Below are 27526 nucleotides of genomic sequence, written 5' to 3' on the forward strand. Positions count from 1 at the left end.
ATATAAATTGGAAGTTGTGGTGAGTACAAGCACTCAATTGTGCTGCAAATTAGGATAAACAGCTTTATCATCACCAAAGAGAGCTCTGTTGAGCTGATGAACAAACAGGGTATTTGAAACATACAGGTTCCCATAGAAATCCATCACACGCTTCCTACAGATTGATACATTGGTTTCTCTGTAGTTTTTCTCCCATGCAGCTGGCCATGAAACATGAAACGTGAATATTTGTTTTTCTTATATTGTATGCCCGTAATTTATTGTAACGGACCAGATCATTAAATTCACAGGCACGGCTTCGATTAATACTAGTGGTATTATTTAGGTTTAATTGGGTAGATACATTTTAGGAATGTTCAAACACTTATGTAAATAGATTTGCATATACAAAGGACTTTTGTACTCAGTAAAACTATTACCTCATTGGAACCCCTGCTGAAGAATATTGAGAAATGATCTACTAAGCTTTTAATTAGCTAAACACCAATTAGTCTCGACAATACTCCTTTAGTTTGTTTTAGTAAGTACATAACTGAAAGTTTCCTCAATACCAAATAAAACCTCAAACCTGCTATTTATAATCTTAAAACAATCATATTTGTCAACCTACAGGAGTACATTGATTTGACTTAAAGCATCTTATGTTTTCAGAGTCAGTCAAATACTGTAGACTCTTAAAGGGACAGTCAAATATCAATGAGACTTTCCTGAAGCAGATTTTCCAGCTATGCTGCATTCTTCTTCCATAATCCAAAATTTCTTGCCATTGATTGGCTGCTTAAACTGTCAATCAGTGGCAGTAAAGTACTTCCAATGAAATAGAAGTCACTGTCATCTTAACCAAATTAATTAAATTAAGAAAATTCAAATGCTACATTGAAATCAGCAAGAATACTTTACACAGACCTCTACACGCAGCTTTCAACAGAGCCAGCGCTGGAGCTGACTGGAGGTGAGTACAGGATATGCATTCAGCTGAATGCATCTCTTGCCAGACATTTAGCTGGGGTGGTAGGAAAAGGGTAAATTGCATTTGGGAGGATTCTGCATAATCCCCCATGCATTTGCAACACAGAACCCACCAAAAAGTCCAGATGATGGTTGGAGTGTCCCTTTAACTAAGAATGGCTTATTTAATTCAAATATCTAACTATTTTGGTCTTTGGTATGTGCAAGCATCCTACTACTGTAAACCCAGCTTTAGTTTTAGTGTATCGCATATGGATATTATATATATATTATATATAAAATATAAAGCTGTCTTGGTTCATTTCATTAATGTAATAAGAATTTTTATAATTCTTCTAAAGTGAGAAATCCCCCAGTCAAAGGTATAAATAAGAACGTTAGACCAGTAGATGCTTTTACAAGGGAGAACTTTTGGACCTATGCTTCTCAATGTAATCTGTAATCCAATAGAAGGTAACTTTACTGTGTATTAATACACCAAAAGTTATGCAGAATGGGTTTGTTAAAGGCCTTTTGGTTTAAGTTGAATTTATTTAAACTTGATTTACAAATTTTTTTTATTACTTGCATCAGATTTCAAAATAGTGTGCTGTTCTCTTTTTTCTACTGGACATTCTCTTTCATTACTTAATTTTCCATTGTATGGTTCCTTACATTAAACTTTCCATAGAAAGAGATGTGGAAGAAAATTAGGACTAGCTATTACATACTGTTGCAATACTTAAAAGTCACAGATATCTCACTGCCATGTGCTTATAAGCTCCATACTATACTAATTACACAGACCATGATTCTTTTGACAAGGATCTTAAGAGAGGGCAATTTGGGTTGACCCAAAGGCACATTCTACAGTTTTACTGGTTCCATAAATATGATGAAATGGCATATCTTTCATGCCTACTGTTGCTGCTTCACATAACGCTGATCCATCCTCATCGTAGTGAAGGAAAAGGTACTTATTGATACCTCAGCAAATCACATTTTAGTTCTAACCTCATGTTAATGATGACCTTTCAATGACTTATGGAGTTAAACACCCACATCCATTTTTGTCCAACACTCCAATATATTTGAGTTCAGATCCTCTCGGCTGCCTCTGTTTGCCACTAACCTCTTCGGAAACCCTTAAAGAAAGTTCCATATTCTCTATATTCTCATATAAGTTAAAAAAGGCTGTTGTCTTTATTTAATTATTATTTATTGATTTATATTGCACTATATTTTGCTTCACAGTACAAAGAGTAAATAGGACATTTAAAGTTGTGCATCAAATAGCAGAAACAAAAGGTGAGTGCTGCCCTGCTCAAACAAGCTTACAATATATAAAACATCTTTTATACTGGATCTCTCTTTATCTGCTCCACAACTACGCCAGCATCATCATCAACTTAGGGCAGATGTTTTCATAATCCAACACTTTACAGTACACTGCGGTAAATAAATCTATTTACCAATTTAATAATACTTTGGGAACAGCCATCTAATTTTCCTTATCTTAGGATATGCATTTTGATATTTTTTCCTTTCCATTAAGTTATGTCACCCACTTTGTAAAATTAGTGCTCCTCTTTGGTGGAAACCATGGGTGAGGTAAGGAGAAGGGAGAACAATTTCAAGAAAGTAAACTATGCTATATGACCAAACGTACGAGCACACCCCACCATCACAACTATATGAGCTTGTTGGAGGGACCATTCCAAAACTATAGGCATTAATATGGAGTTATCCTCCCCTTTGCGGCTATGATACCCTCCAATCTTCTGAGAAGGCTTTCCACCAGATTTTTGTGAGTGTCTGTGGGAGTTTGTGCCCATGCTATAGAGGACAGGTAATTTTTACATGCTATGCGCTTCAACACTCAGTAGCCCTACACTGTGAGCGTGTGTGGTCTACCAATAGTAGCACTTGAGGACAGTGGACCAGGGAAGATCTAGCAGGGCAGAAATCGGTGAACTTGCCAACTTGGCACCTTCTTGGAGAAGAAACTCTCATGAGTTGGCTTTTCAGAATGGTTTGTTCATGGTTTGTTTGTTCAAGTAAACCAAACTACAGCTCCCTGTTTTGTGAGGAATTGCAAAAAACATGAGTGTTTCTTAAAGCGGGTTTTAATATTATTACTAAAGGTAGTTATAACTTGAAAAATAGATTGTGGACTAGATCGAGTTTTCAAGAACATATTTGTATTGAAAGTACAGCGTAATCCAGATAAATTTCAAAGTAGCCAATCTAAATATGTGCAAATAGTTGGTGGGACCAATATTTGATAATTTTTTTGCTATCAAGTCAACTGTGTGAAGTACTTCTAAGAAGAAATTGCCTTTTTATTTTTAATATTGTATGCATATTTTAAAACATTAGAAAATAAAGTAATAGTGTAAGACTGTTGTTTTAATATATTGTCACGTGATTAACCACCACTTGGTTTTTCCATATTAGCTACATGACTCTGGAAAAAGGTGCGCTCACTCACAATCACACCTTACAGATGAGGTGATGCATGCTACCCAGGTCTGTGTGTCATGAATTTGAAAACCTCCACATTATGTATGCTGTATTGGGATGCAAGCTCCTGTTTAGGTCCTTCTAGAATTGTATAACGACCTATATGTGTTAAAAATAACATCTTGCATGTTAACAAATTGACATGACGACATGCATGCATCCTTCTCAATTCTATCTTCCATACTTTCCTCTTCTTTCTCTTTTTCCCCATATAATCGCCCCACTTGGGCGCATATTGATAAACCACACAATAACACAAAAAATCGGGTTTGCTTGTGTTATAATTTTAGCTTGAAACATTCGTTATCTGGCTTTGTACAAAGTATTGCATCACTTTACTTATGCACAACTGGAAATCATGCAAAATAAAAGAATTTTAATTGAATCTTTAAGACCTTGGAAAGTCTAGTAATGTAAGCATTCTCCTGTAAGCCATGTAAGCCATGTATTAATTAGTCAGGATGCTTCCTGTAACCTGACTGTGCTAAGAAATGGGTTAATACCTGTTTTGTACACATTCGTAAGATCATCTAATGTACAAAATGGTGCGGAATCAGATTTTTGTCTCCTAAAAGCAAGAACATCTGCTGAAATTGTGAACAGCTGAGTTCAGCACTGGGGCACCCAGCAGCTGGGAAATTCCATGTCACCGGTCATTGGCACTGTAGTAAATGGGTATGCATCAGCTAGACAAAAATAGAGCTACATGTACAATGATAGGAGATTGTAAATTGCACTGTTCTTACCGAGGGAATGAACAAGCATTCTATACTAAACAAAACCAATTAAACCAAGAGACTGCAAGCTTTCCAGAATTTCATAGCAAGGGCTTTACAAAATTCTTGTTTTTGCAACTAGCTAATAATAATTATATGGTTTTAATCATATGCCTGTATATTATCCTGGATCTGCAGCCCAGTAGTACTGAGTAAAGGCTGGAAAGGACAGAAGTCTTACAGCTATACAGCTTAGTTGCAGAATTCATACTTAGATTTGGAATTTTATTTCATTTTATGTTTTGCTGCTTACATTAGGCCCCATGGCTTAAGTGGGATTAATGTCCACATAATAGGGCAAGAGGGGCACTTTCCATGTATAAAGAGCTGCCTCTATAAATGGACCCTTGGTTTGAGACAACTAGGAAAAGCCCTCAGAGAGAAGAGTCATGTTTCCCTTCAGTTGAGCCTCCAGGTACTATGACTGCCAAGATGTCAGCTGCTTCATTCTAAAAAGAGGATATTTGATGACCTATCAAAAGTAAGATAGTTAGTATAGTGACTATACAGTAACTTAAAAAGTTTGTTTATAAAATGCCACCTGTCGTTTGACAGCCTGGACTCCCCACTGACAGCAGAAGCCGGCATCGCTGCCTTTCTGCTGTCCGATCTGCTGTAACAGCTTCCAGCATGAAAGCCGGAAAGCTGTTACATTTCAAACTGCCCGATTGCGCGATCGGGCATTCCCTTCCGGGTTGCGTCACTGCTGACATAACCCGGAAGGTCATCGGAGGACAGGATATCCCCTGGAGGGGATATCTTGTCCTCCGATGAGGCACAGACGCTGCAATCTCTATGCACGTCTGTGAGGACCTGCATAGAGATCACAGTGTGATCGGTGCAGGGGGATTGCGGGGAGGGGAGTGAGAAACCATGTCTCTCACTCCCCCTCCCGTCCTGAAACAGAAAGGCAGAAAAAAAAAAGTTTATTCATTTAAAAAATAATAGTAAAAAAATCATTAAAATAATAATATAAATAATAATTAAAAAAATAATAATGTGAGCTGTGATGTCATTGTGACATCACTGGCATGTTCAGGAGGTCCCTAAGAGGACCTCTAACCATTTTTGTGTAAAAAAAAAAATATATATAAAAAAATATATATAAAAAAAATAAAAAAATATATAAAAAAAGATAATAAAAAAAACCCAAAAAACCTTACATCCCATTGCCCTAGCATAACATCTATCCAGTATAACCCTCCTGCCCCCGTTCACAACCCCCAAACCCGTTAAGCCATAGGCATAAAAATTATACAAAAAATGTACACCTTATAGTATGCTCCCTGGTGCTGGGAAAGTATGAAAATCTATATAAATTAGGTATTTCTGAAATCAGGACACCTGAATTGATAAATTTGGAGGGGATTTTCCATCACGTTACCTAATTTTGTGAGGATTCAGAGGGAAAATGTAAAAGTTTTTTTTATCTAATTTTCACTAGTTTTTACTAAATTTCTCATTCTAAATTGTCAGCTAATCATCCAACTATGGTATCAAAAGAAAGCTCTATCTCTCCTTAAAAAACAATATATATTTTACATGGGTACACTATTCACAGGAAAAGAGAATAATCTCTGAACCGACATAGCGCAAAAATTAAAAAATTGCTCCGGGTAGAAAGTTGCTCTTATCAGCCAAAAATAACTTGTTTTATAAAGCAAACACATTTTTTGTTTTTTAATAAAATTATTAAGCTGATATTAATAGTAATATGGAACATTTTAAAATCAATATTTGGCATGACAGTCCATTTTAAGGTTGAGAAAAAAGAGACTAATGCATAATGCGTATCATAAAAATGTAGAAGCCTGGATCAGGGCCACGAGAGGCAGTTCTTTAAAAGTCACCTTTCCAGTAACACTTGGTTATCCTTTGGTGGGTGATGTACAAATCAGTGTTCTTGACATTTCAAATGTTAAACCCAAAATGCAAAAGTAAAATCATTTGTGGTATTTAGCAGGCAATATACAACCAGCAATGAATCTTTAAACCTCGAAATGGGACAGAATTAGTCCATTTGTTTGCCTGCTGTATCTGCCAGCCTAACGGTATTTCCAACAAGGTCAAACTTTACAATGAAAAGACCTTGTCTTTTCCATCAAGTAGTACTGGAGGATACCGTTAGCATTACTTACTTTTATTGATGACTGCATTTCTATAACATTTTTTTTGCATTTAAGCCACATTAACACATGTTTTACGATTTGGACAAAACCAAGGCTGTTAATGCAGTAAACTGCCATTATTTTTGCTTTACCGACCAGTGTCTAGAAGACACTCCTTTAGTTTCATTTATCTTATTCTGGTGGCTCAACCTTCTCTGAATACCAAATAAGTACATACAAATCTTGACGTATACATTGCTGCCCAGGTGTATTAAAAATATAAGTTTTAACTCTCTTGTGTTGTCACATTCAAAGAAGGTTTCTTCTGGTTCTTTTTTTATTTTTAGTGCTTGAAGGGTATGCCATATATTAGTTTGACAGACCTCTCTAGCACTGTAGGAGTCCATTCAATAAAGTCAATTTGTTCATTTCAGGATTAAATTGACTCATATGACTTGACTTAACTTGCATGTCACTACAACTCCCTTTCTTCCCTACCCTATTTCTTAATACAAGATTAAGGTAACATGAATGCAAAGTGCAGTACTACATTTTGATAAATATAAAAAATAAAAGCAAATGCATTGAGTACTCTTGCACCTTCATAATTCGTCAGATGGTATTTTGGTAAATGTCTTGTCTCCTGAGTTATTTTAGCTGATTTTTAGCAAACCTTGATTGAAGTATAGTAGGACAAGGTCATTAAAATGACATTTTGTTCTTTCTTTGTGTGCGTTGATTGTCACATTTAATATAGATGGCTAGCTTACTGTAAAATGCCTGAGGATCTTTGCATAAACAGCTGACCCATGTCAATACAAAGTAACTGGCCATTTTCTTCCAAACAGAACTGTGAGAAATATCTTCAAAGTTGATTTTGATGATCAGGTAGCTACGGTAATCAAGATTGTAATGTTGCACTTTGAATTTTTATGGAATGCCAGGAATGTTCAACTTGCAAAACATGTTCAGAGCAAACGAGAACCCCTAAAGACCAACATCTTCTATGTTTTCGAACTGAACATTTTAAATTTATTATTTGTTGCTCTCTGCCCAAATCCACGTGGCTTCAATGTTTAAAAATCAGTGAGGATGACTCCAATTCATTGAACAAGAAAAAATAAATCAGGGGGAATTGGCAGATCTAGTATAAGGATGTTAATCACATAACTTGTTGTGTATGTTGCCCTGGTTTCAATCCTAAAGGGGGAATCACTGACCCGTTGATGTAATATGTATTTTATGGATTAATTTACCAGGCGGTCTATCTTGCTATTTCAGCTTCCCTTGGGCAGGAAAAATTATTGAGGTGAGTCCAAACCTACATTAACTGCGACAACTAAAATGTCTGGATTATTTATTTATTTTAAATCAGAGAACATACCAGAGAAGCAGTATAGGGCAAGATAATCCTGATTTCTATGGATGTTCAGTGCTGAATATGCATTTGGTAAATAAGTGGAGACTTGTGTATTCAGTGTATCATCTCTGAGCTAAAATCACATTTTTCGGATTAAACTATGTCCCTCTGCCTCTTTAGATTATGTTTTAGTATTTTAGGATTAATTCAGATGGAAATTCAAATTTCTGCCCCTCTATATTTTTTCATTGCTCAAGGGGCATGCGATATGAAACATTTTGTAATGGTTTTAATATGTGAGAAAAGGGACATTGGTGGATTGTACAGTACAGTTGTGTATACGTTAGATGTCGGCCATTTTAGAATGGTACTGAGTAAAAGACTTTTAAATAACGTTTTGATTGTGGGATTTATAATGTTTATAAAACTAATGGGTTTACTACCTATCACTTAGTGGACAAATACTTCTTATAGGTAAAATATTTTTTACTGAGTGGACAAAAAAATATTGTTATATATTGTTATATTTGGGCTAAAGTAAGCTGTTTATACTTCTAAAAGTAATAATAGCATTACGTGAACCACATGCATTTCAGGTATGTTGAGATATACACTAATGGAGATAATGGAGAAAAAAAAATATTTTGATGTTAAAATACAAAATAAATACAAATTCTTAAAATGTGGGTAATGTCAACTTTTTGAAAATGTGAGTGTCTTTTATAAAAAGTTGTCTTTTATTACAAGACAACATTCCATTGGTTGCTGTGACGATAAGACCACTTTCTGTACCAGATTCACTTTTTATACATAAACCCTGTTGCATCTAATTAAATGAATTAATTTATTTTCAATTAATAATTTATAACAAGGATGTTAATGCCCTAGTTGGCCTACAAACAATGTTACAGTACATTGAGTTACACGCACATTGTATCATATATATATAAAATAGGCTGCCTAGCATATAATACACAAATATTTTTCAAATTTGACTAGGCAGAAATATCTTGGTCCAGGAATTTGGAAAAGATATCTGCAATCCTTACTGGAAAAACAAACCTCTATAATGCAGTGCGATCATTGCTCAAATAGTTTTGCTCACAATCTAAGACTAAGCCCCATAAAAGACATTATTTATTCAGTGCTGAGGAATTGCTGACATATCTGTCAACACAGATACTTCTCATCCATCACCTGGGTAATTTAATAAAATGATGCCTTTCCTTTAAGTTTTGTGACATGGTATTCATTCTTCTTGGACAATGTTGATTACACCTTCCTTGTTTTAGCCCAGACCTCAATATTTCCTCCCTGCCACATTATGAAACCGAGCCAAATAAATGGAAGAACCATGTCATCCATCACTGCTTTAATTCCGTACCTTAGAGAGAATGCAAGTCAGCATGCACTGCTATTCTAACAAGCCCCTCTAAATGCCTACTGAAACTGGAAATAGAATCTATCATATGCCAAAGTCAGTCTCTGCCCCTTGCCTTCCCTTAAGCCCTACATCACATTGTATGTTACCATGTTTAACTAGGCTTATTGAAGGGTATAAGGGGTTTGATTTTTTTGCTGTTAATGTTTTATATGCTACTATGAACAAGGCAGGATTGGAATAAAAAACATCACTACAAATAATTGAACATTAGCCCAGAGTGCCATATAATAAGTGGGAGGAGGGGCACCTTTTGGCCCAGGGGGTACTTTCCTCCTGGGCAAGAAGGTGCCCGCCCTCCCCTGATTTAGCTAAATATTCTGTGTCAGGTAAAGTGCTTTGTTTTTATTTATTAGCCAAGTGGACCCATCAGCCCCTTGCCCCTCCCCCCATTAGTGCTAGTGCACACACAAATGTACAAACTCACGCTAACACACACTCCCTCTCACACACACACACACACACATTCATGCTCACACATATTAACTTATGCTCACACACTAATGATTACACATACACATTCTTTCTCACACACACATACACATTCATGCTCACACATATAAATGTATTCTCACACACTAATGATTAAACATACACATTCTTTCTCACACACACTTACTCATCCATGCACAGACACATTTATGTTCAGACTCCCTCTCAAATATACACATTCATGTTAACAGCTAACAAAATCAATACAACTGGCAACAAAAAAATGCACATGCCAGCGCCCACCTCACAGTCATCAGTATATACTTTCATGGTTTGTCTCTCTGGGCTGCTATTTGTCTAGCAGAGGAAATCACCTTTACACGGTCCAGCAGATCTGCCCTACAACCTCATATTCTGGTGGTCTAGTAATGGTGGGGCAGAGAGTGAATACCTCTTATGACACAGTTTTCTTTTTAGCTGCTTCCTCGGTGGGCAACAGATACCTCTTAATCACTCTGCTGTTAATTGATTTACAGAAGTCTCTGAGTGGAAAAAATAGATAGGCTGGACCATCATAAAAAAAAAAATATCTTCTTTATTGTATCCATATGAGAATAAAATGCAGCATGTTTGCATGACTCACTTTAAAGATATTCACTTAGAGTATGAATGTTATCCAGTGCTTCAAAAAGAAAATTAAAAAAATAGTATAAAGCAGTAAAAGTGATCTATTAAAATAACAAATGTATTACTTAATTTAATTGATCATATAAAATGGTTACTCTTTTATATTCAATTATATAAAACTCACAAATGCCTGTACGACAAGGTTAATTTGGTGCTAAAAAGTTGGTTTTATCAAAATTTGTACATACCTGGAATCTGCTATTCCTAGTGCTGAATTGGATGCACATGAATGCAGTTTGACAGCCCACCCATGTGTATGCTACTGTGTCATGTATGTAGTTCTCTCTGCATCATCAATATGTACTTGTACAGGTATAATAGCTGAAATCTTTTCAATAAAATAACTTTTCATGTACCATATACTGTATATTTGCTATATATACCATATATGTTGCAAATATTTACACTCAGGATCAGGCTTGGCCATCTGGCACACCAGGCAAATGCACTATATGGGGCTGCATACTTTCTGATACTGCAGCTCCAGCTTGATTATTTGTAGTGTGTCGCTGCTGGCTGGGTTTGTGCAGCTTCATGGTGCGCGAGTATAAAAATGTAACGTGCAGCTGCAAGCACATCATTGTATAGCAACCTGTTGGCTTTCAAAAGTCTTACTTTTCTAAAATAAAACACTTTTTATCCTCCCTGGGGCATTGCAGGGTTTCCAACTAGCTCATAATGTTTACTCTGCTCTGTGACCTGGAGAACTGCTTGACTTTACACCTAACTCCTGACAACCTCTTTTCTTTGGTTAGTCTTACTTTGTATGCTTTGTTGGCCCTGTACGTTGATGTTTCTCACCAACTTTTCTTAGAAGTAAAATTACCTTCACTCCCAGCTAAGGGATTCTACACCTTACTGTGGATCATCTAAACCCATCTTGCACGGAGCTCCACGCCTGTAGGGCAGAGGCTGTCCTGAAAAACTCTTACCAGGGTGCATTTGGGTTCTTTAAACCGTAAATAAATTATGGAAGGTAGCACTGTGTCTTTTTTTTGGTGACATTTGCACTGAACTAAATGAATAGCATACACATGAAAAACATTGTTTTAATAGCAGATTTGCTATTTAGTGACTTTTCTATACACCAAATTATATATACTTTTGAAGATCACTGTTTTGCCCCCTCTTTGGGCTACAACAGTGACTGGCAACTCTTAAGTGTTCCTCTTTGACTGGTATGACATGAAATATTTTCCCAGAATTTTACCACTGGAAACTATTGTCACCCTCCTTAGTGTGTAAAGTATTTGGGTCCAGCAGTAAGAATGTAATTTTTGAAGAACGTTTTTTATGAACACATCAAACAGCATGCTCAGGAGTTTAGTTTTGCTTGAAACTCGATTGGCAATTATGTCAATGGAGATAAGCCAACAAACATCTGTTGAGGATGATAATACTGGAGTGGTTATGCTCTTGCAATTTGTATGAAACTGCAGTTGACTTGTTTTTCAATGAATTTGCTATTGTTCAGTTAGAAGAAGGCTGCATCTATAGCAGTAAAAACTTGATTTCTTGTTTATTCTAGATCCCAGCAGGTTTATAAAAATGCAAACTTAAAGATTCTAAAAGCCTTCTATTTATCTACTTAAATTTAATCTTTATGGGGTCTGTTCCTAATTATGTTCAACATACATTAATTGTTGCAAATCGAGTTATACTGAGTCTCTCATCAGTATTTTGTATGGTTATATCTATGTTTGAATTAAATATTAAAAGCGAAGTTAACATGATATTTTAAATGTATGTTCCTTGTTAAGAAACAAGAGGAAAAAAAAGAATAAATGTATTTCCTCTTGGGCACCGGAGACGGAACCATAGCAGCAGGCCCTCTTTTGGGAAATGTAGTCGTCACCAAGTGTGAGCTATTCATAAGAAAACGTTATGTGGTAATATAATTTTTTTGGAGGGGGAATTGTAAATCTAACAAAAAGAATAATTAGTCAATATACACCCACAGAAATGGTGCCCATATGGCAGCATAAACAACTCAATGAATTGACTGCTGTCATTTTAGTCAATCAAGCCAGAATGAACATTTCAGGACCAAGTCCTAGCATAATCTATGTTCATTAGATTATGTAGCCCTGTTACAATAGGAAAGAGTCAAAATTAACAATTTAGATGGAGGATATACAAATTGATAGTAACACACATTAAGAGCCCCCTGCCCTTGCAAGGAATTGAAATATCAGGAATTGGGGAGAAAGGGGATTAACAAGAATCAGTCTTTGTGAACATCAGGTAGTGGGATGCTTACTGGATGCAATTTCATATGGAGAGCTCAGGAGACGAGTTATAAGAGATAATGAAATTTTAGGAGAGAAAAAGTAGATTGGCCTTTTATCAGGATAGAAGTGATACTATAGTCTTAACAATGCTATTGCTTTTCTAAGAGAGGAGATATTGATTGAAAAGTGTAGAAGCCACAGAATCGAAGCATAAGGCTATCCTAGATATAAGATAAGGCCAGGGACTAAGGAAAGTATTCAGAAAATGGCAGACTGAATACTCTGATGTTCTTATCTGCCGACTCCTTCTATGTTTCTATGTTTCTCCAGAAATGAGGGTAGCATATGGTTGTACATCAATATCAAAACATTAGGACAGTAGGAGGTAGATATATTGAAAAAGGATAGGCAGGAAGTATGTTAGTTGGAGTGTATCAAGTCTACAAAGAATTGTATAGGTTTGTGGAGGTTTTTGATGAAGGATGGGTGAGAGGTATAGTAGGGTTGCAAGTTAGGAGATGGATGCCAGACAGAAGTAGTGTTTGAGAATTAAGAGACAATACAGAGATGGGAGAAGGTAAATCTGGGGCAATCACATGGTGTAGTCCATAGGAATGGAACAAAGAAGGAGGTGAGGGATAACAACGTAGGAGAAGCAGGAGAAGAGGGGTCGTCAATAGTTATATTGAAATCACAGAGAATTACTATGTGTATGATATAGGGGCAAAGTAGCGTAAGAGGAAAATACAGCAACAGTGAAAATTTAGGTGTAGGACCCAGTACAGTTGGGAGAATTATGCCAAGTAGGAAACCATGATTAAGGAGCGAGAGAGATAAGTAAATTAAGCAGAATGACTGCAGTGTAACTTAATCTGTCCATTTGTGAATTTAGGAAGAGCTAATTACTTGGCTTTTGCAAACAACAGAATTTAAAGGGCCACCCCACAAGTGACCAGATCAGTTTATTACATTCTAGAAGCAGATGTTTCACCGAACATTAACCTATTGAAATTGACAGGCTAAAGAGGACACATACCAGACAAATAGTTAATGCATGGAATGTATATAAAAATGGAGGAATGCATGAAAACCAGGCATGGAAATCTAGATAGTCCACTGCAACTTTGTCCACTTCCAAACAGTCCACTTAGGAAAAGTGATCTTAGGAAATGTTCACTACATCCAGAACACTTTTTTATTGCAGTTAACGAAATTCTGCATCAGCATTGCTCTAGGTTTTGACCTTTAGTGTGAGCACACTCTGTCATTTTTATCTTAAGTAAAAGTGTGTTCAACCTCAATTTGACACTTAGTTATACTACTGCTAATCTAATTCTAGGCCTGATTGTCTGCCAGTTGGCCCATTATCCTTGCATCATGTTGCTGGCTATTCTGACATTGACAGTGTAATAGTATTGCTGTAATATCTAACGTTTTATGTTATGCTGAGAACCCACTGAGGAAAAACCTCTAGTCAAGAAAACTCCCTTGTGGGATGCAGATCATTCAGATCCATTGTAACTTATTGACTGACCTTTCCAAACAGAAGCCTTCAGGTCAAGGTCTAGTCTGTGACAGAAGTAGAAAGTAGAACTACTGGGGTATATCTGGGATGATGGTTGACAAATGTATGCCCATAAAATACTATTTATAACCAATTATGATCAAATAAACAGGACATATATTGGAGCTTTATGTTTATGCTTTAGTGATAAGCACAGTGTGCATTGATGCAGAATACTGTCTGAACATTGCACTTAAGTACAAATCCCCAAATAGCAAAATACAGAAAAAACAGTTTTTAATAAAAGGATATTGAAAATGTTAATATTTAATATTACTGGTTAATATTTTGAAGGGTTTCAGGACCAGCTCATTATATATTTTATACATATGTGCACATCACTAGAAATTTAGCAAGAACAAGATGTGTTTTTCATGAAAACCATTAAAATGTTTTAAGTACATGTTAATAATTCTTAGACTTACATTGTTCATTATTGAGGCTATTCTTGACAAATTTTGGCCTGCTGGTATCATCCATCTTTTTTTTCTAGTTAAGACACTGCCTCCTTCAAGTGAGTGGCTTTGTCAGATGGGAAAAACAATTCTCTCCAAGAAAGCTACTTAGTATTTCATTCACGTCTTATGCATTTGTCATGTTGAGATATTGAGGACACATCACTCTGCCGCAGCCTGACGGGAGAATGGAAGCTCCAGAGCACCAACTTTCCAAACTGATGACCGCGAGTTAGTGTTTTATCTGTAAGCACAAAGAAGGGTTATTTAACGGTTACAGTGAAGTCACAAGGTTAAAATACTCTCAAGGTTTTTAATCAGTTTGATAAACAGAAATGGTAAAGGGTTTACCTTTATTGCCATCTCCTTAACAATTTGATAGCTAGGACTATAACTCTTTAGAACTCATATTTACTAAGAATGTGCAAACCTGTGCAGTGAGAATACCTATGCAATCTTGTGGAATTTTTAATTAGTCATTCTTTAAAAACAAGGCTTCATTTATTGATATTAGTGGTGGTCCTTTGAGAGTCTCTGCACTTTTGGTATTCAAAGTGTTAACAATTAAACTACAATGGCCTTGCTACTTTTGATAGCTACTTCATCAGCTATTAGTCTAAAATGTGCGTACAGGGTTAGAGTGTATATCTAGGTTATGCGGCATTGCAAATGACAAAGTTGCTATTTGGTAATAAGCGTCACGTATTGGCTAGATAGCATAATGACAATCTGGTGGACTGAGCCAGACTTATTGTGATTCCTAATCAATTGTTAATTCACAATAATGTGTCTTAAAGTAATATACATTTAAAAGTACAGAAAAAATTGTAAGTAATACTGTAAGATCATAAGATCACATCCCTCTTCTAGTGTACCAGTATATTTTATGTGTGTTCATTTCCTTGTGAATATTAATGTTACTGTTAATTTTGTATACTCCACACATTGTAATGGCGGTATGGAATACATTTCATAAATAGTTTAATTTAGTAAAAACAATAAAATCAAAACATTTTATATAAAGGCAATATTTTGCTGAGTTTGATAACATTTATTTTGTTGTATATAGGTTAATGAAATACAGACTGCATTTTAACTCCAATATTCTGGTTATTTTTAAAGAAATCTTTTACTGGGCCAATAAACTTATTTCTCTAGTTAATCTAGTTAATTTCCAAATCTTAGCTCAGTGTTTGGCCTACTTTCAAAATGTCTGCATTAAATTGGTGGTCCCACTAGACACTCCCAGGCTGCCAATAAGGCCATCAGTATGTTTGATATGAAGAATTCCTTTAGTGCCGTTGTGCTGTTATTGTTGGAAAGCTGAAAAAGATGAATTCACATTAGATACATCTAGAAGAAAGACTGGAGCTGTCATAAAGAACATTATATTTTATATCAGAAGTAGTCAGTATTTCAAATACATCTTGGTAAAAAAGAGATAATGGAAATTTATCAAGCTAGTTTGAGTTATTTCCCTTGATATTCCATGTTTCATCATATTTGAATAACCTGTTATAGTAAATTTGTCTGTGATGCATTGCAGAGTTCTATCAGTTGCACCGTTTGCCTTAATAGAAGTAGAGAAAAGTGAGTTTTTTTTCTTTTATTGAGTTAAAAAAGGTTTTCTTTCTGATTTTATCTTTTGTATACACTACACTTATACAAGCTTGGTTAATCATAACATAAGTGATATAATACACCACATTTCTACATATTTTTTTTAATGAACTTACCACAAGCAGCTAATTATTCAACAGGGCTGAGGTAAAAGATCTAGGATGGTGATCTGAAATAACCCACCTAGAGCAGCACTTGAGGTTGGTACCCCACTGCCCCCTCCACGGCTGTCATCTTCGCTGCATTGCGCTAGGATATGACATCATATGTCGTCCCTCTGTGACTTAAAGGCGCAATTCACCTTTTAAAGTAGTAAATGGAAGGTGTGCCAGCTCGGCACAGCCTCCATAGTGTAAATGGGCCAGGTGTGGAGCCCTTGTAACCTTTAAGCAGAAGGACCACTGCTCACCTGGACTTGCCACCCACGTTACCCGCCATTATTAAGTAAGATCTGCTTTTCTCTTTACATCGTACAAATCTTTGATTTATTTTTTTTAATAATGTCTGAGATCACTTCTATCAAGAGTGACTGAAAACTATCTCACATTAAAACCAGGATAATGTACTTCTAACTTTCCTCCACACATGAATTTTTGTTACTTATGACATAACAAATTTGAGCAGTGTTAGTACAATACCCACACAATAATTGATAGTTATTATAGTCTTAAGTGCAAACGAATAGGTTGTCAATTAATTAACCTTACCAGCACATAAAATATAAGTAATTTAGAAGATGTTAGGATTGCAGTATGTTATAGGCGAGCAATGTTACATTTACAATGACAATTTGAGATAACCGGTATATCCTAATTCAACGTAAGTGTATATGTCAGTATTTCTGCTAATAGCAGCCACTAGCTATTAAGAAGTCTTTTCTTTATCTCTCTTTTTTTTTTCCAGCTCAATTATCTGCATTCATTCACAGAAATAAATGGCCATTAAATTTAATAGCAAAGCCAAGTTTCAGTAATAGTAAATTAAATCAGGGGGGGAAAAACTCTATTATTGTTAAACAATAAAAGACAAGAGGTGCTGATTAGTAAAAGCAGTGTAATTAAATTGTCACCACATTATGGTCAATTTACAAATATATATCTAATGGCTATAAAAATATTCAAAAAGATGAATGCCCTATATCTTTGAATGCACTGTTTAAGATATCTACCTTGATTTCAAAATTATAGCATGTTATTTTCCCAGCAAGGATCATTCTTTGTTTTGTCATTCTATTTACACTCAAGCTTTGTGATCCTAACAGCAGATAGGACATTACAATGCGAGTTCCTCTGTTATCTGCCAGGTCATTCTTCTCTCTTCACAGCCTGGTTTAACTACATTTATGATGCTGGCAAATCAACAGAACTTGGCTTTTACAAAATAACAAACTGATATTCAGCATGACTCAGTTGTTTTGGATGCCGATTTTCTGGTTACCAGTCTGTGATGAAGAAATGGTTTAGGAAAATATTTCTAATGCAAAGTATTCTACATTATTTTTCAATCTACAATCCGGTTTCTGCCATCTACACTCCCCATGCATCAAGTAGGAGGTGAATGGATGGAAATATACTTATATGCAAATTGTGGATGTTTTATTCTAGTTGTGCAGGTTTTGTTATTTTGTCAGATGCAAACTTTACTGAAGTAATGGCTCCTTAATTAGTTATCCTCAATTACAATTGCACTGTTTGACAACCACATACTGAAGCTACATATGTTTTGTGAATTTAGTTATGATAATATAAGAGACAGTTAACAGTATCTGAACCCGGTAGGAAAGAGGCATTGCAAAACTTTGATTAAACATAGAAACATAGGATTTTACCGAAGATCGGAACTATTCGGCCCATCTAGCCTGCCCTTTTTGATAAAGATTCAAACTATAATAGGTCCTTGGTCTCATTTTAATGTTTAGGGTAAATCAATGTTTATTAAGCATTTTTTTTTTTTTTTGGAGAAATCCAACAAAGGAAGGGGGAGGGGGGGATACAAAAATAAGAAGAAGGGGAGAGGGGAGACACGGATAAGGGTACAGTCCAAATCCATCATAACATATGCAGTAGGAAGAAATATGCAGTGTGGTGGGTATACATTCAGGAACATCACATCTGGTTCAGCAAAATGACAATGGAAGCATGATGGACCAAGCAAAATAGTTTACCAGTTTACCATTGCGAATAGGAAAAGAGTCCGATAAGAGCCCATTAATCCGAAGTCGTGCCGAAGGAGCGGAGTACAACGAGCGAACCCAAGAGAGGTAGCCTGCCCCAAAGCCCATGTGCTCGAGGGTGGTCAACAGGAAGGTCCAATCCACGCGATCAAACGCCTTCTCGGCGTCCGTGGAGAGGAAGGCCGAGGGTATGGAGGAGGACCTCGCCAAGTGCATTAGGCTTACTCATTTTAATGTTTAATGTTTCAGACATCCCAACTATAGAAGATTAAATATTAAAGTACTATGTCAGTAAGCATAATCCTCCATGAATACTTTAATATACATTCCAAAACAGAAAAAAAAGAAAATAATAAAACACTTAGGTGACAGTGAAATTGCAGTCGTTGTACAATTTTCTTTCTTCCTACATGGTCTGAAATTTCTTGCCACTGACTGCAGAACAGACCACACAAGAATATAGGGCATTTCTGGGGCCAGAGTGGCATATAGGAGGCAGAACTGGGGGGGCAAGTTGGCAAATAAAAGGAAATACAAACAAAAATATCATAGCTTTTATTTAATATGAAAAAAATAGTTTACATGAATTATTATTTACTAGTAAAACTTTTCTCCTATAGGGTCATCTTATATTGTGGCTTTTTCTTTTTTTCCTAAATTAATATCCAGATTTTAGGGGGGTCATCTTATAACCAGTTAATGTGTTTTACAATTTATAAGATGACTTGTACTGTGTGACCATCTAATCAATATATCTATATCTTGTCTGGTGGGACTTTTTTTTTTTTACAAATGAGGTAATCTGTTATCTGGAGTGAAATATATTAGATAACAAGAACAACAATATGTTAAAAGGAACTGTGTCTCTAGAAGATTAGTGTTAATGTTTGTATATGAACACAGGCCTTGTAAATATATTGCTTGTAATCCCACGCTGTCTGTCTGTTGCCTGGAGCTGCTATGAGATCAATAAGTGTCATAAAAGGATAAGAGTTCATGTAAGGGCTCATATAATGTCATGAGTTTTCCTGCTGACAAGAAGAATAAGAGGCGATATAACAGGACCTTTTATGCCGTAGGATGGGTAGTCCAGAGCGCAGTAGTGTACTTAAAAAGGCTTCTCCTGTTTGCATCAAAGCAAGGTCTCTAGAGAAATGTTGTCCAGTTGTTGGACGCCATTTCAGTTATCTTTAACAGGGGTCCTGTTTTCTGTTCACATTTTAAAGGTTCAGCAGTTCCTAAGATGCTAACAACATATTTCCTCTCCACTATCTTGGAGTCCTTCATGGCACTGTGCAAAGCACTCCCCTTCTCTTCTTGTTTGGGTACTCTTTTGTATTTTGTTGGAAATGTTTCACCTTTTAGTGTTGCGCTTTAAAGAAATGTTGTCTTTGAAGAGAGAAATTTATGAAATAACCCAAAGAACTCCAAGACAAGAAAACTGCATTAAAAATGTTATCTCAACTGTAAATATATTTGTACCTCTTTATGGTTAATGTAACGCATTTAAGGCAAAAGGTTCTGTTTCAAAATATGCCCTGTTGGCAGAATGGTTGGTTATGGACCTGTGGGTACAATCACTCATTTGGAAAATAGCCACGTCTATGAAGTATTTAAAGGCTCGTGTGAAATTTCCACTGGCAGCTCTCATTTGAATTGCAATTAGTAGCAGCCTTCACTATGCGATTATATTCTGAATTTAGTGTTTTAGAGAAACTGTTCCGACTCAAAGCACTTTTAATTCACTAAACCTATTGCATAATTGTTAAACAGTTACTTGAATAAAGAAGTTCAATTAAGAACACTCAGTGGCTTTAATTATACAGAAATGTACTATCAGAAAAGTAGTCCTAATTCCCAACATAACCAATCAGCTTTGACTAGACAATGTCAAACTTATTGCATAAAACATACCAGAGGGTCAGGAGAATATTGGCAGAAGATGTAAAAGTGGACCTAATGCACGGCAACTGTATGCCTATTACATTTGTTAAGTATATGCACTAGAGGGTCAGGAGCAAAATCCATACTTGCTACCCATGCCCAGAGTTATATAAAGATATTTAGCCCAAAACACTATACAATTTACTGGGCAAGTATTACAAGTAACATGAACCAAAATGGGCAGGTATTGCATACCAAGCAATAGTGGTCTAGATATGACATATAACATGAACCACAAAAGGCAAGATTCTAGTTAGGAGCTAATACCCGCAGAACAAATACATATGGAAGAGCAGAAGAACAAGAATGTGTCAGCAATACTGTTAGGACAAAAAGTATACTCTATCCCACAGTAGGCAAACAACAAAAGAGAGTGGATCACTGAACATCACAGAGTAGGAAATATTGATTATTGCTCTAGACAAAAATCTACCTCGGACTAGTAATTTGCAGGAAGATGACCTCATTTATTGACACATGACTTGCAGCTACATACAGTGGCAAGAAAAAATAAACAAACCTTAGAATTACCTGGTTTCCTCCATTTTTGTTTTATAAAATGAACAATGTGTTTAAGCCCGTAACACACAAACAATGTTCAATCTTTATTGAACACTCCCATTAAACATTCACAATACTGGTGGAAACCTTCATGTCCTGGAAGGGCTCAGGGACTGCTGGGACTTGGCTTGCCCTGGGCCAGAAATTTCCTACAAAAGACTATTATGACTGACTTCATTTCCCATTGCTGGATTTAAGTCATCCTGTACCTATTAGGGGTACAGAGAGGCAGCAGAGAGACCAAATGGAACTCTATTTCTGCTTCCCAGACAGAACTCCAAGAGCTGACCGCTTATTGGTCCTCAGGGAAGCCTAAAATCCTCTGTGCGTCTGACCGGGAAATGCCCCTGAATTTATGTATGTCGGAAGGCGGGGGGTAAGGAGCAAAGAAGGTACAGACAAGTTGTTTGGGGGCAATGATGGCACAGACCAGGTGTTGAAGTTGAGGGGCCCTGGGGGACTTTTCACACCAGGGCCTCGTGGTTTTTAGTTACACCCCTGCCATTTTCACATGTCTATGTATAATCAATTTAAACAAGTCATGAACATCATTTTACAAATATATAAATATGTATATATAATATTAAGAACCATCACTATATCTGAAAATGGTTGGTTTATAAAACATTAAAACGATCCAATTGTCAACAATCATGTCAGTACCTGTATTGTATTTTCATAGCATGTTTCAAACTTTAAAAAGCTGAAATGCTATTAGAAGAAGAAGGTTACAAGTGTTGATAGGATATCTTGAATATCGGTTCAGGGCCAGCAGTCTCCCTCAAACGTCTCCTCATTTTCATTTCATCAGCTATTTGATGTCAGTGCTACAAGTTTGCAAGGATCTATTCTATGAGAAAGTGTTTTTTTAAGATAATGAAAGTTTGCATAATTAGTTGCATTACTTAGTGTCTCTAAGTGTTTCTGAGCCCTGCTCACTTTGTACATTCCATTTTTAGTGTGTCTAAAAATGGATGTAGCTTTTTTTAGATTATTACAGACATTTTTCATTTTTAAAACAATTTGTCACAGATTAGATCAATGCTATCTAATGGCATTTCCCAAGGGTTTGCAAAAAGTGAAATTTTTAATCCTATGTCTGGTTTGGTACAGGTGTGCAGTTGTTGGCTCACAAGCTTTAATAGTGCCACCTGTGAGATAAGTTGGCAGTGTAATTAAGAGATGCAATCTTTTTTTATCTTGATTAGAAATATGTTGCTTACAGTCTTTCAGTAATAACACTTAGAAACAAATAATGTTGGCCGGGGCTGGATTAAGACCTTCTCTGGTACCTAGGCACACACACATAAATACCGTATGTACACACAAAAACAAAATGCATTTTCACACCTTTCACATGCTTGGATTCTCTCCTCCTTTGAGTCGGAGGGAGTTGCTGCTCATGTAATACAGGGTCAACTTATGTTACCCCACTGAGCCCCTACCTCCTGGCTACAGTAGCCTGCACAGTGTAGCTTCTACTATGCTCGTGGCAGCGATGTAGTAGAATTATGCCGACGTTCAGAGGTGCCTACACATGTGGATACTCCAGCACTGATGGTGGTTTAAAAGCAAATGAGCTAATTTGGCTGTTTCCTCTCTCAGTGAGACATGATTCCATAGTTTCTGATAAACTGCAACACCTCTGATACTTTGCCACATAGTTTCCAACTTTATAGGGTCCCACTCCAAGACACTGGATCCTTTGCAGTATCACTCAAGGCTCTGCTCACAATATGTAGACATCATCTTTACCCCATTTTCACATAATGCATCTGTAAAAGCTTCTGACAGTCCCTATAAATGAGATGTTGCCAGATCAACTGTAGCCTAGTTTTTAAAAATGTGTGCCTTGCATTATATTCAGATAATATTCAGATAATTATAATATTCAATATTAAAAAAAAACAAGCAAAACCTGGTTGGGATTACGAAGGTTTGACAAACATTTCAAGGCTTTATAAAATTTGCTATTAAAGACAATATAGCCAGATTTATGCCAAAGTGTCAGATTAGGGATTTACAATGAGTTACAATGAGTCTGGGGTTGGCAAGTCATGGAACCAGGATGAATGATTGGATGTTTTGTGTTTTCAAGGAAAGTACTCTAGGGAAATACCAATCTAACAAAAGTAGTTCTCTAGTTCACTGCTGCTTCTATGTAGTATACATGAAATGAGGAGAGACATTTATAGCTTTACATATCCTTAAAGCATTACAAAGAAAGAAATATAGAATAGTTAATTACCGGTTATCAAAAGTCTATCATAATTTTGTCATCCACTACTGATCGAGTATGATTGGAGCTGTATTTTTTTTAATGGGGAACACATACCACCAGCCTATAAATAAAAATATGTATCTTTCAGTCTTGGGGAGAGCAAGTGCAACAGAGTGGCCCATTAGAAAAAGAGTGTAAAACACATTTAAAGCACAGCAACACCCTTGCTGCCCTACTTTTAAATCTTATTCACTGGACATGCGCTGAATTACTGCTTTGTTTTGTGCCCTATCTAGACTTGTCCAGCACACATTTCCCAAGAAAACCCATAAAGATGTCTGTAAGGGTTCTGCCAAAATTATTTGTTCCGCTAGACACCCCAGTGGCTATATGTGGTATTACAAATAAAGCACACAGACACATCAGGCAGTAGTTCAAAATCTTTAAATCAGAGCAGCCCAAGGAGACATTGCCTCCCTCCTTTGCCCTCCTTGCCAGTTCTCCCCTGTCTGTTTATATAACTCTCAATGCAAAATGCAATGAGTATTTCAGGGTACCAGGGGCACTATTTGTGTTACAATAAACTATTGCAAACAATTGCTATTGAATTGGATTCTTCTTTTACCACTGATGATTATTCTTCCATGTGTGCTCATATTGGGGCTAAAATAATATGGTGATCCTGTTCCATATTTAACACCTGTAGAAAAGTAGGCACTCAATCATAAGCAAAATGCATGCATCACGCTGTTTGTGTCAGGCTGAGAAAATATCTGCTTTTCCAGAGACTGTGAATCAACGAAACTGCTGTATTTTGAAAGCCAAAAAGCACATTGCTAGCAACTCCGATGTCTAGGGTAACATCAATCCTATGATGTCCAAAAGAAGATTATAGAATTTAGAGTGATTTGTATTAACTCCGTCTCAGTACTACCTGTTTCATGGCTACAGAACAGTACAATTTATTTTATTTTAAAGGTTGGTGTATAACATCTAGAACTTTATTTTATGGTCTTCCAAACATTCGGCATGTTCGCTTAACCAAATAAACACGCAGAAGCGAGAGAGATGCTGTGGTTCTAAATGTTTTATTTATACTGAGCATTAAATCTCCACACTCAGTGTAGGGCTTTTTTTCAAGATAGCCCTTGTTTTGTTTGTGGTGGGGATGGTCTTTTGTTTCTGTTATATCCAATTTGGAATAAGTACATTGTAAAGTGCATTCATAAAAAAAGGCAAAAGTATTACTTTCCTTTGCCTAAGAATGCCTGATGGATTCAAGAATGCATACTGAGTACGTGCTTGTGTTTTTTGGAAGAAGTTGTAATGTAAATCTACACTGTAGTATAGTGAAACCCTTTGAGTTTTGGTAGTGAGCCGGAATATGGTCTAAGAGAGTGATTCCAAACCCAGATATTTCGCCTGGTTAGAATTCTCTTCCAGTACATACAGAGCCGGCCTTAAGTGTTCTGGCGCCCTGTGCGGACTACTCCTCTGGCGCCCCCTTCTCACTATCCCCCCTCTGCCCCTTCTCACTACACCTCCCCTACCCCTTCCCCTTCTAACTATCTACTCCCTCTCCCTACTTCTCATTATCCTCACTTACCTTGTTGCCGGAGTCCTGCGGTGGGAGCGGGAGGCGTCCGTCTTCCCGCTTTGCCGGCATTTCATGTTGAGCGCCGGAATATGATGTCATATTCTGGCGTTCAACATGAAATGCCGGAACCGTGATGTTTTAATTTAAGTCCCGGGCAGGCGCCCCTGCTGCCATGGTGCCCTGTGCGGCCGCACAGGTCGCACACCCCTTAGGCCGACAATGGAGCCAAGAGAGAGAAAGGGGCGCCGAGTGGTTTTCGCTTACCAAGCTGTCAGTACCCGCTCGGCGCCCCTCTCTCCTCTGCGGCGAGTCTCCCTGTTCGGTCTCGGTGCCGGCTTGTAATGCTGAGTGCCGGAAGATTTCTAGCGCTCAGCATTACAAGCCGGCACCGAGACCGAACAGGGAGACTCGCCGCAGGACTGCTGAAAGGTAAGTACAAGGGGGGGGGACGGAGGGAGAGGAAGGGTAGATAATGGGGGGGGGGCGGCAGGGACGGAGGGAGAGGAAGGGTAGTTAAGGGGGGGGCGGCATTTTAAAATTCGCCCCAGGCGGCATTTTGCCTTGGGCCGGCCCTGTGTACTGTTGATGTGCCATGAGGACTGTGGAGGGAACCATTGGTCTAGGTATGTCCATCTGTTCATTTAGTTTGTAGCAAAAAAACTCCATTACATCCTCTTTAGAAAAAACATTCCCTTTTTTTCTACCCAAATCCCACTGTCCCTCTTTCCCTCCCACTTCTAATAAGGAAGAATGTTTGATGACCATTAGTGCCTTAAATATTCTACAGCCCCAAAAAACAGAAACCATTTCTCCTGATGTAAGACTTGGGTCTTAATCAGTTGATCTTGTCTTCTGGATAGCTTTATGCCTATCCCCACTGCTTCTGTTTGGAACCTGTTCCGTGTATCTACCACCCTCTCAGTAAAGTAAAACTTCTTTATATTACATATAAACCTTTGACCCTTTAGATGACCTCTTGTTCTAACATTTCTCCTTCTTTAAAATAAACTTTGCTACTGTGCTTTGTTAAAGTATTTAAATGTGTCTGTCACATCTCCTTTTTCTCGTCTTTTCTCCAAGCTATACATATTGAGCTCACTTAATGTAATTTTTATCCTGCAAACCATTTCCCATTTTAGTAGCCCTCTTCTGAACTCTCTCCAAAATGTAAATATCCTTCTGAAGTCAGAAAGAACTGAGAGCAAACGTCTGCTTTTATACTGTTTGGGTCATTCTGCTGCAAAAACGCCATATGTTGTATCTCAGTGTAAGAGACAGGCTTTAAGCATATTTGCATATTGCAAGGATTTCCCTTACGAAAAAATTACTGCAGTTTTTTCTGAAGTAATACTGCAGTTTTTTGGACATGAAAAAACTGCAATACTGCACTTTTACTGCAGTATTACTGCACATTTACTGCAGTTTTACTGCATTTGTACTTCACTGTACTGCAGTTTTACTGCACTTTTTTTTTATATTGCAAACCTACAGTTGTACTTCAATGTACTGCAGCTTTATTGCATTTGTACTTCCGTACAAAAATAACTGCAGTAAAACTGCAGTACAGTGAAGTACAAATGTGCAGTAATACTGCAGTAAAAGTGCAGTATTGCAGTTTTTTCATGTCCAAAAAAACTGCAGTATTACTTCAGAAAAACTGCAGTAATTTTTTCGTGAGGGTTTATTTCTAAAAATGGTCATTCATTTAAGTGTTATTATGTATACCCCTCAATTTAAAAGCATTGCAGAACCTTGGGTGCTATATAAATAAAATATCTTAAAGAGGAAATGTCCCATTCATCAATTTAGTTTGAGATCCACTGTATTACCATTTCAAAGCTCCCCCGGTCTTCCTCACCATTTCCCAGCTTTCTCCCCAATCTGTTTTTTTTTCTCTCCCCATTTCTCGAAAATTCTGTTCTTTCTTGTTCGAAAAATAAAGCATTACTGAAATGAATACGTTTGTTGGGTCTTTATCGGTTATTGGATTGACAATACTGGGTACAATTATATTGTAAAAATAACATCTGCTTCTGTCACTCATAAAAGACTGTGTTTAAAAGTCCTCTGTGGACCTTTCAGCACTAAACAAAGTAATAAAACATAGCAGAGTAAATAGATCAGTCTAGTTCATGTTACAAACTATTTATAAACTGATGTGATATATACAATGTACAGATCACCCTAAAAAAAAGAAACACCTCTTGCTTTCTTTATTTCTTTCTCAGGAATAACAGCCTGTTCAATGAGGTCGTACAGATGAACTTTGAGATCACCAGCTTTAGTAGTCTGTCTGGGACACAGCCAATCTCATGGCAGGTGGAGTATCCTGGAAAAGGGGCATCTGATATTATACTGTCCGAAATCTTCATTAGCCAGAAGGACTTGGTTGGAATTGTTCCTCTGTCCATGGTAAGATAAATTGTTTTGCATTTAATAGAATATCATTAGTTGATGCTGCTAAAAAATGACATATTGACAAAAATAATATAACTCAATGTAATTAACACATACTTGCAAAGAAAAAAAAAAAAAAGGAGCACTTACGAAGACATTGCAGCTTTTCCCTGTGTGGTTTTAACACACGTTTCAACCTTTGTTTTGCCCCTAAACAGCTGGGAACTCAACTGAGGAGTGACAAAGGATTAAGCAGACATTGCAGACATTGAGCTTGCGCCTATACTGGCTCACTATGGGCTGTAGGGTAGATAAATAACTTTAGCATTCTATCCAGTGACATATCTTGGCAGAGTGCTGGTCTAGACCTGACCTAAAGCTGGGCCCCAACCTTTTCCCGCCATAATGTCACATGCCGGCATGCTTCATTGCGATGTGGAGTGAGTTCATTATGGAGGCTTCACCGGCTTGAACTAAGAATCTTTTGT

At 36.9% G+C, this 27526-nt stretch overlaps 1 protein-coding gene across 1 annotated transcript in view; it reads left to right on the forward strand.

Moving 5' to 3' along the window:
- Positions 1-27526, forward strand: part of TMEM132C (transmembrane protein 132C) — a 132274-nt gene that overhangs the window by 61420 nt on the left and 43328 nt on the right. The window contains exon 4 of the mRNA XM_089491039.1: positions 26870-27053. Within this exon, the coding sequence (XP_089347165.1) occupies positions 26870-27053 (184 nt within the window). The remainder of the gene's footprint in view (positions 1-26869; positions 27054-27526) is intronic.

This window comes from Sceloporus occidentalis, unplaced genomic scaffold (genome assembly GCF_023333645.1).
Source record: "Sceloporus occidentalis isolate IW3139 unplaced genomic scaffold, rSceOcc1.0.p SCAF_48, whole genome shotgun sequence".
Taxonomy (NCBI): Eukaryota; Metazoa; Chordata; class Lepidosauria; order Squamata; family Phrynosomatidae; genus Sceloporus; species Sceloporus occidentalis.